At 39.6% G+C, this 22516-nt stretch overlaps 3 protein-coding genes across 3 annotated transcripts; 2 read left to right on the forward strand and 1 right to left on the reverse strand.

Moving 5' to 3' along the window:
• The first annotated feature begins 2070 nt into the window (after nt 1–2070).
• LOC9310748 (serine/threonine-protein phosphatase PP1 isozyme 6) lies at nt 2071–4200 on the forward strand. The gene is made up of 4 exons (XM_021022283.1): nt 2071–2474; nt 2908–3467; nt 3683–3895; nt 3982–4200. The coding sequence occupies exons 1-4, from the start codon at nt 2297–2299 to the stop codon at nt 3997–3999; spliced, it is 969 nt and encodes a 322-aa protein (XP_020877942.1). The 5' UTR covers nt 2071–2296; the 3' UTR covers nt 4000–4200.
• A 9-nt stretch (nt 4201–4209) lies between these two features.
• On the reverse strand, nt 4210–6900 carry LOC110227601 (protein SGT1 homolog B). Its single transcript, XM_021022282.1, has 10 exons — nt 6531–6900; nt 6083–6152; nt 5856–5980; nt 5642–5768; nt 5467–5563; nt 5284–5349; nt 5066–5204; nt 4868–4947; nt 4676–4780; nt 4210–4568 (listed from the first exon to the last, which is right to left on the reverse strand). Exons 1-10 carry the CDS (start codon nt 6688–6690, stop codon nt 4461–4463), a joined length of 1077 nt encoding a protein of 358 aa, XP_020877941.1. The 5' UTR covers nt 6691–6900; the 3' UTR covers nt 4210–4460.
• A 7559-nt stretch (nt 6901–14459) lies between these two features.
• Nucleotides 14460–15135, forward strand: LOC110227121. Its single transcript, XM_021020426.1, has one exon. The coding sequence runs from the start codon at nt 14613–14615 to the stop codon at nt 15051–15053; it is 441 nt and encodes a 146-aa protein (XP_020876085.1). The 5' UTR covers nt 14460–14612; the 3' UTR covers nt 15054–15135.
• Nucleotides 15136–22516: the final 7381 nt, after the last annotated feature.

Here is a 22516-nt window from a genome sequence, read left to right on the forward strand (position 1 = left end):
GGATATAACATTTTCGATCACATTTTCGAATAATATAATAGTATATAACAGTTTTACTAATTGTGTTACATTTTTGAATTGATTAGTATATAACATTTTCGAATTATATTAATTGTGTAATCGTTTGAAGAAATTTTTTTTCCGAATTATATGTATAATATAAACAAAATCTTTTAATATTTTTAAACCCGTTGACCCGTTGACTCGTTTATATATATTAGTGACATGGAATAAATTTTATGATTAGAATTATATAATGACATATATTGTAATTTCTTACAAAATCTAAGTTATGACTCTTAGAATGTACTTCCCAAATATTAGTATAGATTTAGGTTTTAGAAAATATTTTTCGGTAGAAGGAGAATAAAAAAACGTTAAAAACCACTAAACATTTCTATAATGTCTGTTAGTTAGAAAAAATCAACGTTTGTTTTTATATATTTAGATTTGAATGTGGTAATATTTTACTTTGACATATTAAAGTTAATTTTATTATTTTGGAAATAATTTATAGTAGTTTTGTACTAGTTTTCTATTGTAGTTTAGGCTAAAAAGATTTAAACTATATAAAAAGTCATCTCGTCATGGCTAGTGCATATGTTTGATGTGTATGAATTTTATTCAAAAATATTTTAAAAATATATATATAGAAGGAAATCTAGAGGTAGTCAATCAATACAACTTTCTTATGTTTTGCTCAATTTTAAAAAAAAAATTACATGGGTTTTTTAATGATAATTTAGTTTTAAAATATGTAAACTACAAAAAAGAGTCATCTCATCGTAGTTGGGGCATATGAGTTTTAATTTAAAGAAATTATATATATATATAGCAAATACAATCTAGAAGTACCCATTACCATTCTTACTTTTTTTAGCTTTTAATATCTTATCTATTTTCTATTGTAATGTAATTTTAAAAATAATTTAAATTATATAAAGAATTTATGTTTGAGGCATGTGAGTTTTCACAAAAAGATTTAAAAAAAAATTAGGTATGTAGAATGAAATCTAGAAGTACATAATAATAATAATTAGGTATGTAGAATGAAAATTAGGTATGTAGATCTTGGAATTAGAAGTTCATTGACCAGACCCTGATGCGCATATGGTTCCCGCAGAGGTTCCAATCGTCTTCTCATCATTTTTTAGGGGTTACGTTAGACCTTTTGCTCTTGTTATACATATGTTTGATCATCATGATCGAGAAATATCGACAAGATCGACGATCAGAGTCTCCACGAAGATCATATACACATCAAGATTTGATTCATGGTCATTTTAATCCGAGCCAATGGAAACTAATGGTTTTTGAAATCCAAAACGATTCTAATTTACTCGTACCAAAAATTTTGTACATGTTGGCTGAATGATACCATTTGTGGTAGTTGAGAATACGGCGGCGACTGCTAGTGGTTGTGATGATGTTACCGTTGTTCTCCGTTTCCAGATTCATGGTGTTCTCAATTTCTAGAAATTCAAATTTTGGAAGAGAGATTTTCTATGTGGATGGAGTATACGTGATATTTAAAGAAAAAAATAAAACGTAGATGGATTCAATGAGTTACGAAGCAATCCAATATTTTCTCATCTATATGATACAAATACATTTAAGATCGTAACTCCATATTTGGATTTTGGTGAGCAATTTAAACAAAATAAAAAATTCTCATAATACATTCAACACAAAGATTAAAGATGAGCAAATCGAACCGAAATTCATAAAACTGAACCCGAACAAAATTAGTTAAACGGTATGGCAATTTGTATGTGGAATATTTCGAACTAAACAGTTTAACTAAAATTCACAAAAAAATATATTTAATTTAATATTTAGAAATTAATTTAAATATATTAAAACTATAATATTAATTAAAAATTAGTTAGTTATGTTTATAATTATTGTCCAAAACCGAACCCAACCTGAATTGAACCAAAATATGGTTCTGAATAACTCGTATCGTACTCAACTAAACCAAATAACCGAATACCCACGTGCGGATGAGAACTTGTCACGTGACCGCTCCGCTCCTTTGGCTTTGAGATTATTTTGGATGATGAAAAATAATTACCGCGTTTATGAAAAATTTCTAGGGTTTACGAAATTTGGGGTCTCTCTCTACTTAACGCTCTCTGTATCTTCTTCTCCGTCAACGATACGAACCCAGAGACGCCGGCGGTGAAATAAATCGTCGGTTCTCTCTGGATTCGTCAGGCGAGAATTTTCCGGTTTCTAATTTGTGTGTGTGAGAAAAAGATAGAGAAAGGTTAGGGTTTTTGGGGTTGTTGCTTCGATGGACGAGACTTTACTTGACGACATAATACGGCGACTTTTAGCGACGAATAATGGAAGGACGGTGAAGCAAGCACAGATTACTGAGGCGGAGATACGGCAGCTATGTTTAGCTTCCAAGGAAGTTTTTCTCAGTCAGCCTAATCTCCTCGAGCTTGAGGCTCCTATCAAGATTTGTGGTAATGTTCACGAATTCGATGTTTTTCTCTGTTTACTTTATCTTACATTCGTTTTTGTGTTGTGGGTTTTTGATAAATTTCCCTTTTTTTATGTAAGGGTTTAGCTTTGTATGTTTGTTGTTTGGAAGCTTAAAGCTTAGATTTGTGGACTTATGAGTGTACGATTGAAGATGGATATGTTGCGAATTAGTTAATTGCTCTGCCACTTCAAGTAGTGAAGAAGTGACTTGTAACTTTTGTGAGTCTCTGAGGAACATGAAATTGGAATCTCACCTGACATGTTACTTGAAGGAAGATCTTAAAGCTTCATTTGATATCTAATAGTTTTGTTTTTTTACTGAATTTGATGTATGTTACCCTCTCTTCTGCTGTCATCATAACTGTATGATTTATAATATTGTTGATGGTTTTAAGTTTATATGTTGATGAGCAGGAGATGTTCATGGTCAGTTTCCAGATCTCCTGCGGTTGTTTGAGTATGGTGGCTATCCTCCAGCTGCAAATTACTTGTTTCTCGGGGACTATGTTGATCGTGGTAAGCAGAGCATAGAGACTATATGTCTTCTTCTTGCATACAAGGTCAAATACAAGTTCAACTTCTTTCTTCTCAGAGGCAATCACGAGTGTGCTTCAATCAATCGTGTATATGGATTCTATGATGAATGCAAAAGAAGATATAATGTCCGGTTATGGAAAACTTTCACTGAGTGTTTCAACTGTCTGCCTGTTTCTGCTCTCATTGATGATAAGATCCTCTGCATGCATGGTGGACTATCGCCTGATATTAAGAGCTTAGATGACATCAAGAGAATTCCTCGTCCTATTGATGTTCCTGATGAGGGCATTCTTTGTGATTTGTTATGGGCTGATCCTGACAGAGAGATTGAAGGCTGGGGGGAGAATGACAGAGGTGTCTCTTATACATTTGGGGCCGACAAAGTAGCTGAGTTCCTTCAAACTCATGACCTTGATCTTGTATGCCGAGCTCATCAGGTAAAGCTAAAATTTATTTCTTGAGTTCTCTCTTTTGATTCTCTGGATTGGTTTGTTCTTATCTGTGACTGTTCTCTGAATTCATAGAGTTAAGAAATCATAAATCAGTTGTCAAACTATATCACAAGATTGCTGAGATTAGGGCGCCTGTAGATTCAATTGGGAAATCTCGTTAATGCAACAACTCAAATTTTTCTTAACTACTGATTCTGCAGGTTGTAGAAGATGGATATGAATTCTTTGCGAAAAGACAACTGGTGACAATATTCTCTGCACCCAATTACTGTGGCGAGTTTGACAATGCTGGCGCATTGATGAGTGTTGATGATAGCTTAACATGTTCATTCCAAATCCTTAAGGCATCTGAGAAGAAAGGAAGATTTGGATTCAACAACCATGTTCCTAGACCAGGAACCCCACCTCATAAGGTAAAAATACTATCTCCCTCGTATAACCGGTTTTTGCAATATAGATAGATGTTAGATATCATGTTGATATGTTAACTTTTCTGCAGGGTGGAAAAGGTCGTTAAGTCCTTCATACCAATGTGGGAATCAAGAAAAGAGTGAAGCCGATGGGTTCGAATTTTGAATGCATGGTAGGTGATTGAGGCAACAGTTTGTTTTTGTTAGATTTTTTTTGTTTTGTTTGGTTGAGGCAACATTATGTTTTGTAAAAATTGTGGAAGATGTTCACAGCATTTTCAACTGAAGAAAGTTGGGTTGGGTTTATACATCTAACCTTTTTAGACCACGATGCAATTATTATCAAGGAAACGTTTTGAAAAGCCTCTCGATAAAAGAAGAAAGTACAAAAACAACAGACTTGCGAGTTTAGTTTTCTAATACAAAATCAAAGTATCAGAAACGCTCTTTGAGACCACAACGCAAGAATGAGAGACAAAAGCAAGCAAAAAACAAAAGAAACCATAAAAAGTTCAAAAGATTTGTCAGACTTTTTTGACAAAAACCAGAAAAAAGGATTTTAAGAAGATCAGTACTCCCACTTCTTGAGCTCCATGCCATCTGGTGGAGTGCTCTCCACTTTCTTAGTCCCAACTTCTTTCCAGTTTGTCGACAGTACCGTCCCGTTTGACTCAGCCTGTCAAACCCAAAAACCACCCAAGCAGGCATATATCATCAGTCAAAAAAACCAAAGGAGAAAGTTATTAAACTAAAAAAATAAAGACCAAAGAGAGATTTGCTCACAAATGATTTGTTCATGGCTCGCCTCATGTCTTCATCTGCACTTGAGTATATATCACTGAAAAATTTGTTCATAGCTGCATCTCCATCAAGCTTCTCATCCTTCTCCTGTAAAATTAAAAAGTGATAAGCAGAAAGAATAAAAGTAAAGCAAAGCCTCTAGTGTTAAGGATGAGAAGTTTGCGTTTGTCAAACCTGTTTCTTCACTTCAGCTTCCAGCTTGTCCCAGTCTTTTGCTGGCTTAGAAGATGGGTACACTGGTCTCTGCGACAGCGCTGCATATGCACATAAAATTACATGAGAAGAGAACTTTGGGTTCAGTTTGTTTAAGGTCTTCTAATGTGGTTCAAAATAAATATAGTAAATGCTAAGCTGGTATCTTCTGAAACGAACCTGATGAGACATTGGGTTTGGGCAAAACACCTTGCCCTTTGCCATATTCAAGGGATGACCATGTGATTATCTCAGCTTTTGCAAGACGGATCTCAACTTTGGTAGACAGTACTTCATATCTGCACTTCTCTGGTATTATCTGAATAGTACCCATGAAAAAGGATTTAGTAAAAGTGTGCATGAAAACACCGTAATTTCATATGTCGAATAAAATATACCTTCCCGAACAATCTTGGCTGGAGATGATAAGCTTCCTCTCCGGCAACATCAATGACAACACTCAGCTGCACCGAAAAAAGCCAAGATAGATATCTCAAATCAATACAGTGTTATATTACATAGAGAGATCGGTTCTACCATTCAGATAAAAGTAATGAATTCTCTGATTGCAGGATACTCACAATCTGCTCACCAAACTCGACAGTTACATTCTCCTTTGGTATTCTTTTGGCGAAAATTGTCACCACTGCTTCTTCTGCTTTCTGGTAGAATTCATGTCTGTTGAGCCATCAATTTATGAGTATATAGTGATTCTGGAAATTAAATAAGAATTCACATTTTTGAAAACCAGACTACCTGAACATCGGTTTGGCAGGTGCTGCAGGAGTTGGAGCAGGAGGAGCATCAGCTTCCGTTGCTAGTGGTGTTGTCGAGCTTGAAGGCAAACTCGGTAGCACTGGTTGAACCAAATCTTTCTCTTCTTCTGAACAGAGATATAAAGACTATTACATAAATCTAACCCTAGGTGGTGCAGACAAATATCAAAAATCATGAAGTTTATGTAATATACCTGCAATGCGAAGATTGCATTCATCTATCATCTTCTTAAATTTTGATTCATCTGGTGCAACAGAAGCACCCTTTTCCAAAGCTGCTTTAGCAGTACTATATTCTTCTAGCTTCATACAAGCATTGCTGCGAATAAAGTAGTAAAGTATCACAAACAGAATTATGATTCCATTCAAATTTGAATATAACATCAAACTTTAATAGAGAGAGCTGATGAAAATATCATACCCCTTTCTGAGGTAAGCTTTTGCCAACGTTGGTTCCAACTCGATGGCTTTGTTCGCATCTACAACAGCTTCTGCTCATGGAAAATCACAAAAGATAAAGATATCAAATAATCTAACAGTAATTCAATCAAAGTATCGATGAAGAAGATGCATGTAGTTATTTTCTAAAGAACACAACAATTGAAGTCAAATTCACATGGAACAAGCAACGCAATTACAATTACTCAAATCAATTGATTGGAAAAAACCCTCAAGTTTTCTTATCCGAATCAAAGGTAACAACACAACCTCACAAAAGAAACCCTAAAACTAAACTTTGTTCCACTATCAACAGATCGAATTAAGCGACGACAAAAAAACCCAGAACCCCAAAATCGTCAACGATAAGAATCGTCTAATAAAGATTCAACCTTTAACGATGAATTTAAAGAAAGAAGAGCGAGATATACCAGTGAAGTTATCGAGTTTGATGTTGGCCTGAGCACGATCGGCGAAGAAGGCGGCGCAATTGGGATCCAAGTCAATGGCTTTGGAGTATAAGTCAACAGCAACATCGAAGTCATCATCTAAAAAAGCTTCTTTAGCTTTCTCTGCTAATTCCTTCGCCATTGATTCTTATCAGAGGATTTGAGAGAACACGCACAAGTGAGAGAGAGAGAGAGAGAGAGAGAGAGAGAGAGAGAGAGAGAGAGACCGATTCTGTTCCTCTTAAGCTTTTTTTTTGTGTTTGTGATTTTTTCCCTTGAGTAAGAACGTTTTAATACCTCTATTAGGTCATATAACCAAGAAAAAAAAAAAAAGGAAATTAGACTTTTTTATTTTTTTTTAAATTAAAATAGAATCTTGATAAGTCCAGATTTTTTAACAAATATACTAGTTGACAAAAGAATAAGACTAATAAAAAAAGGAAAGGGAAATAGTAATGGTAAAGATCTATAGAGAACTACAATAATTTAACATAATAGTTTTATAACTCATAATTTAACATGATAATTTTATATAAAAAAAATCCAATGCAATTTATGTCAAAAATTATTTAATTTAGACTATGGTATGTTTTAATAAGTTATATACTATACTATACTATATATATATAAAAAATATATTTTTTTTAATTATTTTAGTTTTTTTTTGTTTTTTCCAAGATCAAACTTTTATTTCAAATTACGAATTTTATCTAAGATTAGTTTGTTATATATAATAATTTTTTAGAAGAATATTTTTTTCTTCTATAAGGATCACTGGATTTTCAAAATAAAGGCCAAAGTTTTTAATTTGGAGAAAATATTTTTAAAAAATTACCAACAAATATTTATTTTGTTTCCAAAAAAAAAAAGTCGATGTAAAATTTCTTCCGAAATCTCAGCAATACAAAAGAGCTAATCGTCTTCAATTTTGATAAAATCTCCCAAAATCTTGAAGAGAATCATAGATGCTCCAGGTTTTAGTAACGCATAGACATCATATCTCAGCATGTCCTAGAAGTAGTTGATTCGCAAATTGGGAAAGAAAGAGCCAACTAGATAAAAACCCTCATTATGTGCGGGATAAAATGATTCAAGTAAAACTATTATAGGTAAAATTTACAAATTTACAAATATTTTATATAAGAATTTGTTTTCACCCGTAAAATATTTGAGCGTGGTAAAAAACTTCCATGTGGAGAAAGTGTTGATAAAATATTATCATTTATGGCACATATATCTTTTTGTGTGTTTTAATAATTAAATTCATATACCTTATGTTCCGTGACCGTATTTATAAAACATCAAACTAAAATACTTCATTATATGATTACATGTAGACTTTTGAAAAAGAATGCCTTAGTATAGTTATAGAGTTAATCGATACACAAAATGTTAGGTGCTTCATCTTCTAAAGATTAGTAACTCTAAATTGCAAATGTGAAATATAATTTCGTTTTAATTAATTGATTGAAATAAGAACATGTTATGTGGCTAAGCTTCCCCTTTCATCTCTAAATCATGTTAATCGGGAAAGAAACAGTGCAGCTGATAAAATGGCTCAACAGGCTATTACTATTACTTCTTTGTATCATATGTACTCTGTTCCTCCTTCTTTCTTGATTCCACACTTGTATCAACCTTATACCATCTAATAAAAGTCTCAGTTGTTAAAAAAGATAAAATAATTAACACTATAATTTTTCATGTAAGCCATATATCACTATAAAAACGTCTGTTTTTTAAAGGCAAATTTCTAGAACCCGTTAAGTAAAATAAAATAAAATTGAATCATAAAAATTGAACAGTCAAAATTTTTGGTGACATAAAAATACAATTTTTGCATAAAAATTGAACCGTTAATGTCAATATTAATATTATTTTATTTTTGAGATACCCAATTGTGTTTGTAGCTGATGGAGATGCTTTAACCCTCTCTTCCGTAAACTTAAGCAATCGTGTAGCCATATCTGCTATGTTTACACGAACCGATGAACCCTAAAGTAAATAGTATCAACTAGAGTACAAAAAGAGATGAAATTTCTGTGAATGGAAGATATGGTTAGCTCCTTATCATGTTTTAGACCATATCTGGTGATAGTCACACAAATGTCTTATCTCTTTTTAGAGGTACAGTAGGATTTTTTTGCTTCATCAAGTTGAAACAATGCGATTTAAATGTTGGTCACAAGCTCATAGAGATGGAGTTTTCATTTCGAACATTTGATCTACTGAAACTAACCCTACATGTCAAAGAAAGCTTCTCTTATGATATGGTGTAAGGACGAGTGTTTATTTTTTTAAAAAAGAAAAAAAAGAACGAGTTATAAATAAGGTGTTACTTGTTCTGACTCAAGTAATAACAACTCTCTCCCTTATAAAAAAAGTAAGTTATTGTAAAATTTGTATGACTAGTGGAGCCTAAATTCTAGGCATGTTTGGTTATATGGACTCAAATTGTGTATTTTATATGTATAATTATGATCTTTTTTTTTTTTTTTATCCCTTATATATTAATTGAAAAGCATTTTAAAAAATAACATTACCCTCACGTGTGATTAACGAAAATGTCATGCTGACGTGTCGCGTTTACAGAGCTCCACAACTCATTTAATTATTTTTTCATCCTATACTAGAATATTTACATCAATTTGCCATTGGTATTAATAACACTTATTTTACTCATTCATTAATCCAAAAAAAAAAAAAAAAATGCACGTAACGTAGCAAGGGAGTGTTCAAGAAAGCGTCAGGCGCTAAGCAGGCGGTGACTCAGTGCCTAGCGCCTAGAACGCCTAATCGGGGCCTAGGCAATTTTTTAGGCGGTTTAGACGTTTATAACATTTTTTTTTTTGTCAACAACTTTATTAGATTAGCTTATACAAGCCAATTTTGGGGGATATTGTTTACATAGGTAATTAGATGCGGTTGGGTACGAACATTTCGTGCCAGATTATCCGCTTTTGAATTTGCACGTCGAGAAATCAAAGATAAAGAGAAAAAATCAAACTCATCCTTGTCGCTCTGAATAGCCTCTAGATAGGTAGAAAAAGCTGGCCACTGTGGATGTCGGATTCACACACTCAAGTATTTTAATTAAGTAGGAAAGATTACTCTTGAGGGACAAAAATGAATATGTAAGAACTTATGAATTGTTACGAAAATTGCTATAGTATTTCTTTCTTGAGAGGAAGATCCGGGCTTACATGGCCATTGGCCTTTGTATTTATACATAGGAAAACGACATTAAAATGGCTAATTAAGTATAATTATTCTCTCTTAAATGTGTCCGTTTTGATATTTGGCTTTAATGCTTCAACGTTTGAATTTGAGTTGACTCTGATCTTCATGGGCCCCGCCTTTTGGCCCAAATGTCCTTAAACCGACTCAACCGTGACTTCGATGCCGGACTCATGCCAAAATGCAGTCACTTCGGATTCTCCTTGTGGCGATACCCACTTCGACTGTTCCTTTGGCTCACTAATCCGACGGGCTTTATCCTTTATGGGTCTTCATTTTGTCTACGTGGCAATCTTTGGTTGGTCCCGGACTTCTGGTGCGGGATCCGACACCAACAATTAGCCCCCCAAGTTCTTCGAAGTGTCATTCCAATTCGGAGAACTTTAAATGCTTAAATGACCAAAGATTGCGCTCGAGAATCTTTCTGATTTCCCGCCGAAAATCTCATCACTCCTTTAATTTCGGCACTAGCCATTTCTACCCGAGTGACATCTGTCATCATTATGACCGTATCTTAATTATTTACTATTAAAGCGGAAAACCTTTCCACTTCCCCCACGATTCCCAAGGCGGTTTCACCATTATCACTTAACTTCCGTGAGGTAACTTCTTTCATCATTACTTCTTTTACTCTTACGTTTTTAGCCGAAACTTCTCTCTTCTCTTTCTTCGCCGACTCTTTCTTTGCCAGATTTTAAATTTCTCATCTTCTCCGATGACTTCTAACTCCGAAAGACCCGAGTCTCCATCCTTTGAAGGTGGGTCTAGTAATGACGAATGCACTTGTCCTAACGATATCGCTGGTCCACACTACAGATCCACCTGTACTCTTCAATCGCTAGAGCGATTAAAGGGGCTTTGCCAGATCCCCCCCGGAATCATAGCGGAAGCGCAGATAGCCGACCCTACGGAGTCCCCGGAAAACCACCGTGATGGCTATTTTTGTGTCTATGAAATCTACTTCAAGGGCTGCGGATTGACTTTCCCTCTTCCCGAAGCCTTAGTTCGATACCTAGCGGCTCTTGAGATCGCTCTACCTCAGTTAACCCCCAATCTCCTCCGAACTATCCTCGGAATCATAACCGTTGCGGCGGAAGCAGACTACATTATCGGGGTCCCCGAACTGAACGAACTTCTAAGTGTGAGAAGTTCGTCAAAGAAAACAGGATACTTCTCGGCATACCCAAATGCCAATAGAAACGTCATCTCGCACCTCCCGAACAAGGATGAAAACTGGCACCATCCTTGGTTCCTGATTAAGAAAACTCCTGCTTCGATTGGGAATCTTTCCGATGTACTCCCATCGAAGTGGTCTACGAAGCCTGGTAGAGACTAGGTCGTATACTCCTTTCCTGGTCGTTTTATTTTTTTACTGACCAAATTCGTTGTTTCACTTCGCAGCTCTCATCGCTTCAACTCTCCCGACTGAAGAATTTGTCAAGTTCTTCAAAACAATCCTCGAAGGGGAAACCCTTTGGAACTCTTTCACCCTCGATCGGTTTGTCGAGGCCAACCGAAAACTCAGGATGAGTCCTCCCAATCTACTTCATCGTCTTCCGCCTCCTCCCTCAACTCAGGGAATGTCAGCTCGGGCCCTTACTGCCCAGCGTAAGAAACTCTCCAAGCCGATAGCAGAGGCTTGTGATGAAAACAAGGCGTTCCTTGCGGCCGCCATTGACAAAAAAGATTACAGCAGGACCCTGCTGGTTGATGATAACAGCACCGAGGGAGCCAGATCCGTTGCTGCTTATAGGTTAACACCTCGTCGCGAACGTCATGACGAACGTTCTCCTCGGAGAGAGCGATCTCCTCGTCGTGATTCTCCTCGTCCTCCCCGAGACGATTTCAGCAATGAACCACTTAAGAACTTGGTTCGTAGGAAGAGGGACAAGTCATCCCGTAGTGACTCGTCTCCGCGAAGGGAGAAATCAAGGGCCCGGACTGACCGTTCACCTCGATCATCCCCTCCCACTGAACCAATGGGTCCTCCCCGATCTGTTGACATGTCTTCTTCTTCCCAGCCCGACAGCGAAAAGACTGCTCGGAGTGCATCTCCTAAAAAGGGAGATTCTGAATCTCGAGATGCTTCCTCGAGGTTAAAGCCCGCTCTTGTCCCTCAAGTCAAATCGCTTTCAGGTTTGGTGATTTACACATACTCAAACGTTTTTGTCTCTATTAAGATTCCAATTTTTACAACTCTTCCTTCTTCGCAGCTATGGAGAAAGAAGGCAGCGTCTTCCGATGCTTCAAGACCCGATCTGGTTCGATCTTGCCAGACTTCGACAAGTGGCGCCCTGCGATTCGTGAACGCTATTTGCTTCACGCGCACCACTCATCTGGGGTTAGTTCCGTTTTTGTTTTTTTTTTTTTTTTTTTTTATTGCATTGCCATTCTGCGAACTGACTCGCCATCCAGGGTTTATGTATAATGCCAGGCTCACGGCGAGCTTAACGACATGATTGAACATTACGAAGGGTTGGTCATCGGACGGGAGAAGGAGATTGACATGTGGAAGAAGAAATTCTCTGCTCTTGAGGCTGAACTCAGTTCTTCTACCGGCTCCAAGCACGATCTGGAGGACAAGGTCGACAGTTTAACATCCGAGCTTGCGAAGATAAAGGGGGAGCTGCAAGACCAGTATGACCGGAATTACAAACTCTAGGATGAACTTTCTGGTGTTCAGGGTAGACTTTGTGAATCCGAATCAACCGCCGATACCCTGAACAACCAACTTATCGAGCTTAACGCGAAGTACAAGGCGATAGCCAAGTTGCGTGATTCCGAGTTGGCAAGGTTGGCATCGAAAGCCAGAAAAGATGTTAAGGGACGCGGGATGGAGTTGATCCAGGGGGCCATCCGCTTCATTCAAACCGAGAAGGCTAGGTCAGATCTGGAATCAAACGTCAAGGAGCACGAGAGCAACCTGATTCTGTTGGATCAAATCCATGATGCAGATTTCTCCGTGGTGCAAGAGAGGGCCGAAATGTCGGCTAATCTTTCTGAAAAGCGGAGTCGTTTGGCAGCTCTTCCCGCTTCGACTTTTAACCCGCAGGACTTTGAGGAATTCTTCACAGAATCGCCTCCTATAAGTGAATCGGGTCTAGACTGGGCAGGTAACCTTTGGTTCTTGACACTTACTACCTTTTTCTTGCCTTATATTTTTTTTAATTGATTGGGACCGTATTTCCTAGGTTCAAGTGGGACGGAAGACGTCGTCCCACCCGAAGTTCCTGCGGCACCGGAGGTCACTCCGGAGGATGGTTGTACCGTGGAGGGTGGTCCAGGAGCTTCATCTGATCAAGCACCAGTTAAGGAGGCGAGTGAAACTTTGACAGCTGAGCCGGAGTCCGAGGTGGATGTCGATCCGTAGTGGCTGTGTCCACTTTAAACTGGGGATTGTCCCATTTAGTTTAAACTTAATTTCGAACTTGTTTTTGCCTAAGGAGGCTTTATCATTTCTTTTGAACAAGATATTTGCCTGAGGAGGCTTTTAAACCTTTCTAGGTTATGACCCCAAGGGGGTTTGGTTAAAATTATATGCGGGTTTGCAAAGTCCGCTTTTAACCTTCTGTGGCCTTGTGGTTATGCTTTTGAGATTTTTAGGCTGATCAGACCTTTCTCTTAAGAATGCGAGAACTGAGCTCGGCTTAAAGCGAGTTGCCCACTTCGGGTTTAGTCAACTCGATAAATTTATTGGGCTTGGGCCTTAGAAACTTTTGTAGTTAATGCGACGGTTGCTTTTTCCCTTCTTATTTCTTAAAAGTAGGGGAAACGGCTCGTCTTTAATGCAAAAACTGCCTTTTCTCGATTTTCCAAAAATGGTTTAAACCACTCGGGCACACTACCATTATTGGATTTATGGTTCCAAGACAAACCCTAAATCATTATAAATAAAGGCTTACCTACCTCTAAGCTTTATTTAAATACGTTTTTAGAATCTTACTTGAGAAATATTACGAGAATGGAAAACGAAAAAGTAGCCCCCGTTGATCCCGGCAGCCCACTCTTCTTGTCCGGCGACGGCTTTGAACCGGCCGGCGTTCTCTTCCCTCACGCCGTCTTTCACTTTCCTTCAAAGGAGAAAAAAGAGGCTTGCGACTTTATTGACAAGGTTAATATCTGTCGTCTTTGATTAAAAACTTTTTGTTTCATCTTATTCATTCATCTTTATGCTAGGTTGCCGACAAACACCGTCGCTTGTGTGAAGAGAGGCAGCGGCTAGGCCTCAAAAGGCAAAACACTCGAGGCTCGCATCGCTCGGGTGGAGAGGAAGATACGGGCTTTGGAAAGTGATCCCTTTCAATGGGAATGGCGGAACTTTGATTCTGTCGCTGAGATCCCGAAGATGCTTCGGATGTATCTCCGCGCTAAAGGAGTCCCGGGTCCCGTGAATGCCCCGGTCTATACCGTTCCATCTGACAGCGAAGAAGAAGACGAGGAGGAGGCCAGCACCTGTCGGAAACGCGTTCGGGATCATCCCGAAGTGGATGCCAAGAACAAGGCGTCCACTTCGAAGATTAAACCGGCGATGAAGGAGCCTGTTCCTGAGCCTCTTCCATAAATGTTCTCTAACTTCTTCACTTATTTTGAACTCTTAATGGGCTTCGGCCCCTTTTTATTTATGGAAACATTTGCAATTTTCCTTACTTTTCAAATATTCTCGGAGATGCGTCTTTTAATGCAGGATCTGTTCGAGGGCATAAATCTCTCCGCGAATCACTCCATTCCTAGGATAGAATCCGCAGCTGACTTAGGAATATGACATTCCTATAAATTACAGTCTCAACTTCTCTTTTCTCCTCACCGTTCTTTTTCATTTTAACAGGCATGGAGTTCAACCTTCGATGTTCAGAATCTATGCCCGACTTCTCCAGGATCGGAATGATAAACGAAGATGTTCCAAATGAGCCAAACAGGCAACCTCCTCCACCTCACGGCTTCTTCAGATCTCAGATCCGAGCTCCATGTGCTTTGATCAGGGATCTCCCCATTAGAGACCAAGGAACAGCGATGGCATTCATAGAGGCACTCGCGCTTCAACATCGGAAGCTTACATTGGAAAAGAGGAGACTCCAGAAGAGAATTAACCGGATGCAACGCAGGCTTACTACGGTATCAAGAGATCTCCACATCCTTGAATCTCACCCCGGAGAATGGATAGAACTCGGAATCTCTGACTTCGCTCGAATTCCAGACTGCATGTTGTCAATCCTTGACCTTGCTGGCCAAGGAGTCGAAGTGTTTTGCTCGTCAACAAGATCTCCATAATCCGAAGTGTACGATGAGGGATATTTTGCCTTATTTGCTTGAATAAACGCTCTTTTTCCAATTTCTTGTATGTTCGCATAGCCGAACTTTTATTTGCTTCATTTGTTCGCACAGTCGAACCTTTCCCTTTAATACAGAAATAAAACAAATTTTTATTAATAGCTGAACTCGTTTCCGAGCTGCCTACGTACCCATTTCGGGATCAAGCCACACCGTAGTTCATGTACATATAAAATGCGTGTAGCTTTAAACATAAAATTTCTTTAGGTTGATCACATTCCAAGGTCGCTTGACTGGTATGTCTTCTAAGTCTTTCAGCCTATAAACACCGTTTCGAACCACTTCGGTAACAATGTAAGGTCCTTCCCAATTTATACCAAGTTTACCGGCGCCTTCTTCTTTTTTATTGTCAAAAACGCGCCTTAACACATAATCTCCCACGAAGAACGGCCTACTTTTGACTTTAGAGTTGTAATATCGGGCTGCTGCCTGCTGGTAATTCTGAATCCGAATCAAAGCTTGATCGCGCCTTTCATTTATGGTATCCAGTGAATCATTAAGCATTGCTGAATTTTCTTCCTCATTTAATGGTGCTTCTGTTCGGCGAAGTCTGGGCACGTTGAGTTCAGCTGGTACTACTGCCTCCATGCCATAAACCAAAGAGAATGGAGTTTCTCCGGTAGGTCGCCTAGGGGTTGTACGATAGGCCCATAGGACGGGTTGGAGTTCTTCGTACCATCCTCCCTTTAGATGATTCAATCGTTTCTTGAGATTGCTCAATATCGTCTTGTTCGCGGCTTCAGCTTGACCGTTTCCTTGCGGATATCGTGGTGTAGAGTAACTGACTTTGATTCCCCAGTCCGCACAAAAGGCATCAAACTCTTGTGAAATGAATTGTGGCCCGTTATCGGTGACTATTTCATACGGAACTCCATGTCGACATATAATATTCTTCCAAATGAAAGTCTTTACCGCCGAATCCTTGATGCCAACATATGCCTCAGCTTCAATCCATTTCGAAAAGTAGTCCGTCAAGACCAAAAGGTATTGTACACCTCGAGTTGATCTGTGAAATGGTCCAATGATGTCCATTGACCACCTCATAAACGGGTACGGGGCGGAGATGGAAGAGAATAATTCCGAAGGTTGATGGATCAATGGTGCATGGAGTTGGCAGCGCTTACATTTTTGGGCAAATTTAACACAATCCGTGATCATAGTGGACCAATAGTATCCCATTCTTTTAACTTTAAAAGTCATAGCTCTTCCTGATGAATGACTCCCACATAATCCTTTATGCACTTCGCTCATGACGATTTCGACTTCGGGCCCAAAAATACATAATAGGTAAGGGTCACTGACACCTCGTCTATATAACGCATCCTTCGATAGACAAAATTTCGCGCTAACGATTTTCATTTTCCTGGCCTGCCACTTATTCTTTGGGAGCTCACCTGTCATGATGTAGTGTTTTATTGGCTCCCTCCAGTCAGCCCCCCAGTCTTTAGCCGGAATTTGGTCAACCTTGTGAAATACTCGTGGCTCTGGCTCGGGATGTTCGTTTGGTTCAAGAACGTTTTCCTCGATTAACGGCTCGGTTTCTAATATCGCTTCTGGAATCACATCTTCTGCTAAGACGACGGATTCCTTGTTAGATGTGTTTGATCCCCTTGACTTCCTCCGTTTGTTGGGCGGAGGTTCGATCTCTGATTCGCCACGATCACGTGCCGCTGCTCGAGACCTTGTAACGACGAGGGTTTCTTTGTTGTCTTGAATGCTTCGCTCCGAAATGCATTCCACTGGAATAACTCTCTTTATCTCAGGATCTGATGTTGACGCCAACGCGGCAAGGGCATCCGCAGTTGTATTCTCCCCCCGAGGTATGCGAATTAATTCGAATTTCAAGAAGTTTTTAGATAGATCCTTCACCACTTCGAGGTATGCTTCCATTCTTGAGTCCTTAGCCTCATAGTCTCCATTAAACTGGTTAACTACTAATTGCGAATCGCAATAAGCGACTATTTCCTTAGCTCCAACTCCTTGTGCCAATCGAAGTCCGGCAATCAGGGCTTCATATTCTGCTTCGTTGTTGGAGGCATTGAATAACAATCGGAATGACTGTTCTAGAATTTCTGATGTTGGAGACTCCAACTTGATCCCCACTCCGGATCCTTGTTTTGTCGAAGACCCGTCAACATGTAATTTCCAAGTTTGGTTCTCCGGTTGTTCTATCGTTCCAGGTATTGGTAGTTCGGTCAGGAAGTCTGCTATGACCTGAGCCTTCATACTGATCCGGCTTTTGAACTCTATATCGTACTCGCTCAATTCCACCGCCCATTTCGCCAAACGTCCGGACTGACTTGGACTATGAAGTATTGTTCGGAGTGGCTGGTTGGTTAATACTTCAATTGGATGGGATTAAAAATACGGGCGCAGCTTCCGAGCCGAGATCACCACCGCGAGTGCTAGTTTTTCCATCATTGTATATCTGGTTTCTGGATCCGTCATTGACTTACTTACGTAGTAAATCGGCTTCTGTTCCCCGCGGTCTTCCCGAACCAAGACTCCACTAACCGCATGGTTTGAAACTGATATGTACAAATAAAGCTTTTCATCCACTTCTGGCTTGGACAATATAGGTGGAGTGGTTAAGTATGCCTTAAGCTGCCCAAAAGCTTCTTCACACTTCTCATCCCAAAGGAATCCTTTGTTTCCTCTTAGAATTTGGTAGAAAGGTAACGACTTATCTGTTGACCTCGAGATAAAACGATTCAAAGCCGCGATCCGCCCAGTCAACCGTTGTACTTCTTTGAAGTTTCTTGGAGATGGCATGTTTAGAAAGGCATTAATTTGATTTGGATTGGCCTCAATTCCTCTTTCTGTCACAATGTAGCCAAGAAATTCTCCGGATGGGACTCCGAATGTGCACTTTGCCGGGTTCAGCTTCATTTGATATTTATTGAGAATATCAAAACATTCCTCTAAATGTTTGACGTGATCCTCTTTCTTCAACGATTTAACCAACATATCATCTATGTAGACTTCCATTGTCTTCCCGAGGTGATTGTGGAACATTTTGTTAACCAACCGTTGGTAAGTTGCTCCAGCATTTTTCAAACCAAAAGGCATTACCTTGTAACAATAGATACCTCTATCTGTGATAAATGACGTCTTTTCTTGATCTTCGGGGTTCATCATTATTTGATTATAACCCGAGAAGGCGTCCATGAATGTTAACAGCTCGTTCCCAACGGTGGACTCTACAAGTCGATCTATATACGGGAGCGGGAAACTGTCTTTGGGACATGCTTTATTGAGGTCTGTGAAGTCGATGCAAACCCTATCTTTTCCATTCTTCTTTTTGACAACGACAGTGTTTGCTACCCATTCCGGGTATTGCACTTCTCTTATGGACCCTATCTTCAAAAGTTTATCCACTTCGTTATTTACTATTTTTGCTCGCTCCACTCCGAGCTTTCTTCTTTTTTGTTTCACCGGCTTGAAGCTCGGATCCACGTTTAGCTCATGACAAATTATACTTGGATCTATGCCAGGCATGTCCGCCGCGGACCACGTAAACGATGTTTTGTTTTTCCTCAAAAGTTCGATCAAAGCTTCTTTTATTTGGCCAGTTAAAGTTGCTCCAATTCGGACTTTTCGATCTGGTTTGTCTTCTTCCAATACCACTTCGACTACTACATCCTCTTTTTTCTGCCCACTAGGAAATTTTTGCCTTAGTCCTTCTTTTGCGGGCTTTGTTAATTGCTATTGGATCTTCAAACGGTGGCTAGCTAGGTAACACGTCCGTGAAGCTTCTTGATCTCCCCGAATTGTTTCCACCCCATTTGATGTTGGAAATTTGATACATTGATGGTATGTAGAGGGGACTGCTTTCATTCGATAAATCCAGGGAGTCCCGAGGATGATGTTGTAAGCTGCGGGCTTATCGAAGACAACGAAGTCCACGATCTTCGATACATTTTTGGCAAGGACCGGTATCTTGATTGTTCCGAGAGACATGGCTGACTCGCTTGTGACCGCAACTAATGGAGATGGAGGTCCTACTATGTCCGCTCGGCTGATTCCCATTCTTTCTAAAGTACTTAAAAAGATCAAGTCGACCGAACTGCTTGTATCGATAAGGATCCTTGACACTTCGAAGTTGGCAACATCAAGGGTAATGACTAGAGCATCATCATGAGGTCTTTCGAGGTGCCGCGTTTCTTCTTCGTTAAATGATATTGAGGCACCTTGAAAATCAACTTCTTCGCTCAAGCTTGCTTTGAAAATCAACTTCTTCGCTCCTAGAATCACATTGATCTTACCCTTCGAACTCCTTGGTTCTTCCTCGCTGGATAACCTTGGTGTTTTGGAATCTTGATCTTTAGAGTTTTCCCTTGCTTCGTGGTATTCCTTCACAAAATTTTTTATATCAAATTTGGAAAGATCTCCACTGGCCCAAAGCTCCACGAGGTGCCTTTTAAGGACACTACAATCCTTGGTTAAATGTCCGGTTACTTTATGAATATCGCAATATAAACTTTCATCGCGGACCCAAGTGTTTGACCTTCCTTTTCCTTGGAATTGCTTTCCGACAGTACTGTTGAAGGGTTGCGACCCAAATTTTCTTGGTCCTTTGCTCTCCCTAGGCTCGAACTTCTTGGTAGGGACGGTGATTGCCGGCTTTTCTTGTTTATTTCTTTTGGCAAAATTTTCTTTCTCGTCCTCTAATTCCATCCAATTGTTTGCGCGGAAGAGTGCATCCTGAATTGTGTCTGGTTTATGAAGTATTAAGTCTTCTTTAAACCTTGAATCATGTCGCAATCCTTTTCGTAGGGCAGATAAAGCTGATTGCTGTGAGATTCTTGGGAGCTTTGACAGCACTCCTTTAAACTTGGTGATGAAAACTCGAAGTGACTCATTTGATCCTTGCGATAAGTTCCAAAGATCGGCATCTGAAACGCTTTTATCCATAAGGATGGAATATTGCTTTAAGAATACGGCTGATAGTTCGTCGAAATTGCTGATCGAACCCGGCTCTAATTGGGTGAACCACATTAGAGCTTGGCCACATAGATTTTCCGAAAAAAGCTTGCAGTAACCTGCGTCCTCATCAGCTTCATCCAATTCGACTCTTCCAGCAGCGATCAAAAAAGTTGCGAGATAGCTCTTTGGATCCTCCAATCCGCTATAAGGGTCCAACTTGAGCTTCCGGGAATCTTTGATCCTCAAACTTGCAATTCGCGGGATGAAAGGTGTTCGCCTAGCTTCTTCAATGACTCGATTGATGTCTGGCTCCGAACTTGTAGCTTGATGAAATTTTGATTTCATTTCTTTTAATTCCTGGCTAACCTTCTTCATGGTCTCGAACTGGTCGAGGTTCTCCTGCTCGTATTGAGCTGCAAGTTGTTCTTCATCTCCGAGCTGTGTCTCTTCTTCCAACGTCTGAACTATATTATTAGTAGCACCAGGAGTTGTTTGTCCGCTGGTTTCATTTCGCGCAGCGAAACTTGGCGATTTGAATATCCCTCTTCGGATTCCCACAGGGTTTCCTGCACTTAAAGAGCGAACACGAGTTTGTATAGTACTGACGTTTTGACTAAGAGATACCTGGGATGTTTGCAACGTATCGACGGCCTTTTCCACATCCGAGAACTTTTGTGATATGTCCGACATGGTTTGCTGCATAGCTTTGAGGGTTTCGGCCAATGATGCCTCAACGGCGTCTCCTCCGGACATTGCTGCTTATCTCGGAAGTGTAGTAAAGAAAATCTGACCACTCAAGAATCCTCTTTCCCCACAGACGGCGTCAAAATGTGGATGTCGGATTCACACACTCAAGTATTTTAATTAAGTAGGAAAGATTACTCTTGAGGGACAAAAATGAATATGTAAAAACTTATGAATTGTTACGAAAATTGCTATAGTATTCTTTCTTGAGAGGAAGATCCGGGCTTACATGGCCATTGGCCTTTGCATTTATACATAGGAAAACGACATTAAAATGGCTAATTAAGTATAATTATTCTCTCTTAAATGTGTCCGTTTTGATCTTTGGCTTTAATGCTTCAACGTTTGAATTTGAGTTGACTCTGATCTTCATGGGCCCCGCCTTTTGGCCCAAATGTCCTTAAACCGACTCAACCGTGACTTCGATGCCGGACTCATGCCAAAATGCAGTCACTTCGGATTCTCCTTGTGGCGATACCCACTTCGACTGTTCCTTTGGCTCACTAATCCGACGGGCTTTATCCTTTATGGGTCTTCATCTTGTCTACGTGGCAATCTTTGGTTGGTCCCGGACTTCTGGTGCGGGATCCGACACCAACAGCCACTTCGTCGGGGAAGACACCATCTTCACCAGATCTGAGTAGTCTGTATAGAAACTTACTTCGCGTTTGTCTTGGCCAATCATACATCTCATGGCCCAAACTAATGCTTCCACTTCTATGTGTAGACATGTGAGACTTCGTCGGAGGTTGGCAGCGCCCATGGTTGGTTCATCCTCACCTTGTAGTGTACAGAACCATCCTAAACCTGAGTAGTTGTCACTGTCTTTCCAAGAGCCGTCAATGAAACATCGATACCCTGTAGTGTTTATAACCTCTGACTCAGCTGACTCACGAGGCGGTACGTCCTTTACCATCTCCAGTTGAGCTAAAGTCCAAGCATTTGCTTCATTATCCGCTAATTTCAGAGTATCTCTGGGATCTCTGTCAATGTTTTCATGTATCTTGTCATTCCGTGCTTTCCAGATGTACCACATAATCCAAGGGAAATTAGAACTATGGGAATCCGTTCTTGTCCTCCAAAATAAATGATCCATATTCACATATAGTGATGATGATGGGAAAATTCTAGGGGCCGTTGGTATTTGCGATAGTGCCCAAGTTTGTAGGGCTGGGGGGCATTCAAAAATTGTATGGTTAATTGTTTCTTCGGGTGCCCCACATCTACCACAACCCGTTTCGCAATTGATACCCCTTTTCCTTAAATTTGAATTTACCGGCACACATCCAGTAAGCACTTGCCAAATGAAGTGTCTCAACTTCGGTGGACATTGAAGTTTCCATGAATTAGTCTGTAACGGCCGTATATCCGGTCCAAAATAACGAGTTTGATTTTCACCTTGTTTCATCTTTTGTTCTGTGTAATATCCAGACTTAACCGTATATTTTCCGGTTTTTGTAAAGTGCCACCCCATGACATCCGGACTGTTTTGTAAGCCCAAAGGTAGGGCACATACCATAGGAATGTCCTTAGGATCAATAAGAGTCCTAATTAATTCCATATCCCATGAATTTGTTTGACTATTAATCAAACACTTCACAAGAAGAGATGGGTCATGATTATGACCGTTGCTTAAAGCTGGCCTCGGGAATTGAGCAGGTATCCAGGGATCATTCCATACTGAAATTGACTCTCCTGAACCTACTCTTTTAATAAGCCATTTGTTAACCAGA

Source organism: Arabidopsis lyrata, assembly GCF_000004255.2.
Source record: "Arabidopsis lyrata subsp. lyrata unplaced genomic scaffold ARALYscaffold_6, whole genome shotgun sequence".
Lineage (NCBI taxonomy): Eukaryota > Viridiplantae > Streptophyta > Magnoliopsida > Brassicales > Brassicaceae > Arabidopsis > Arabidopsis lyrata.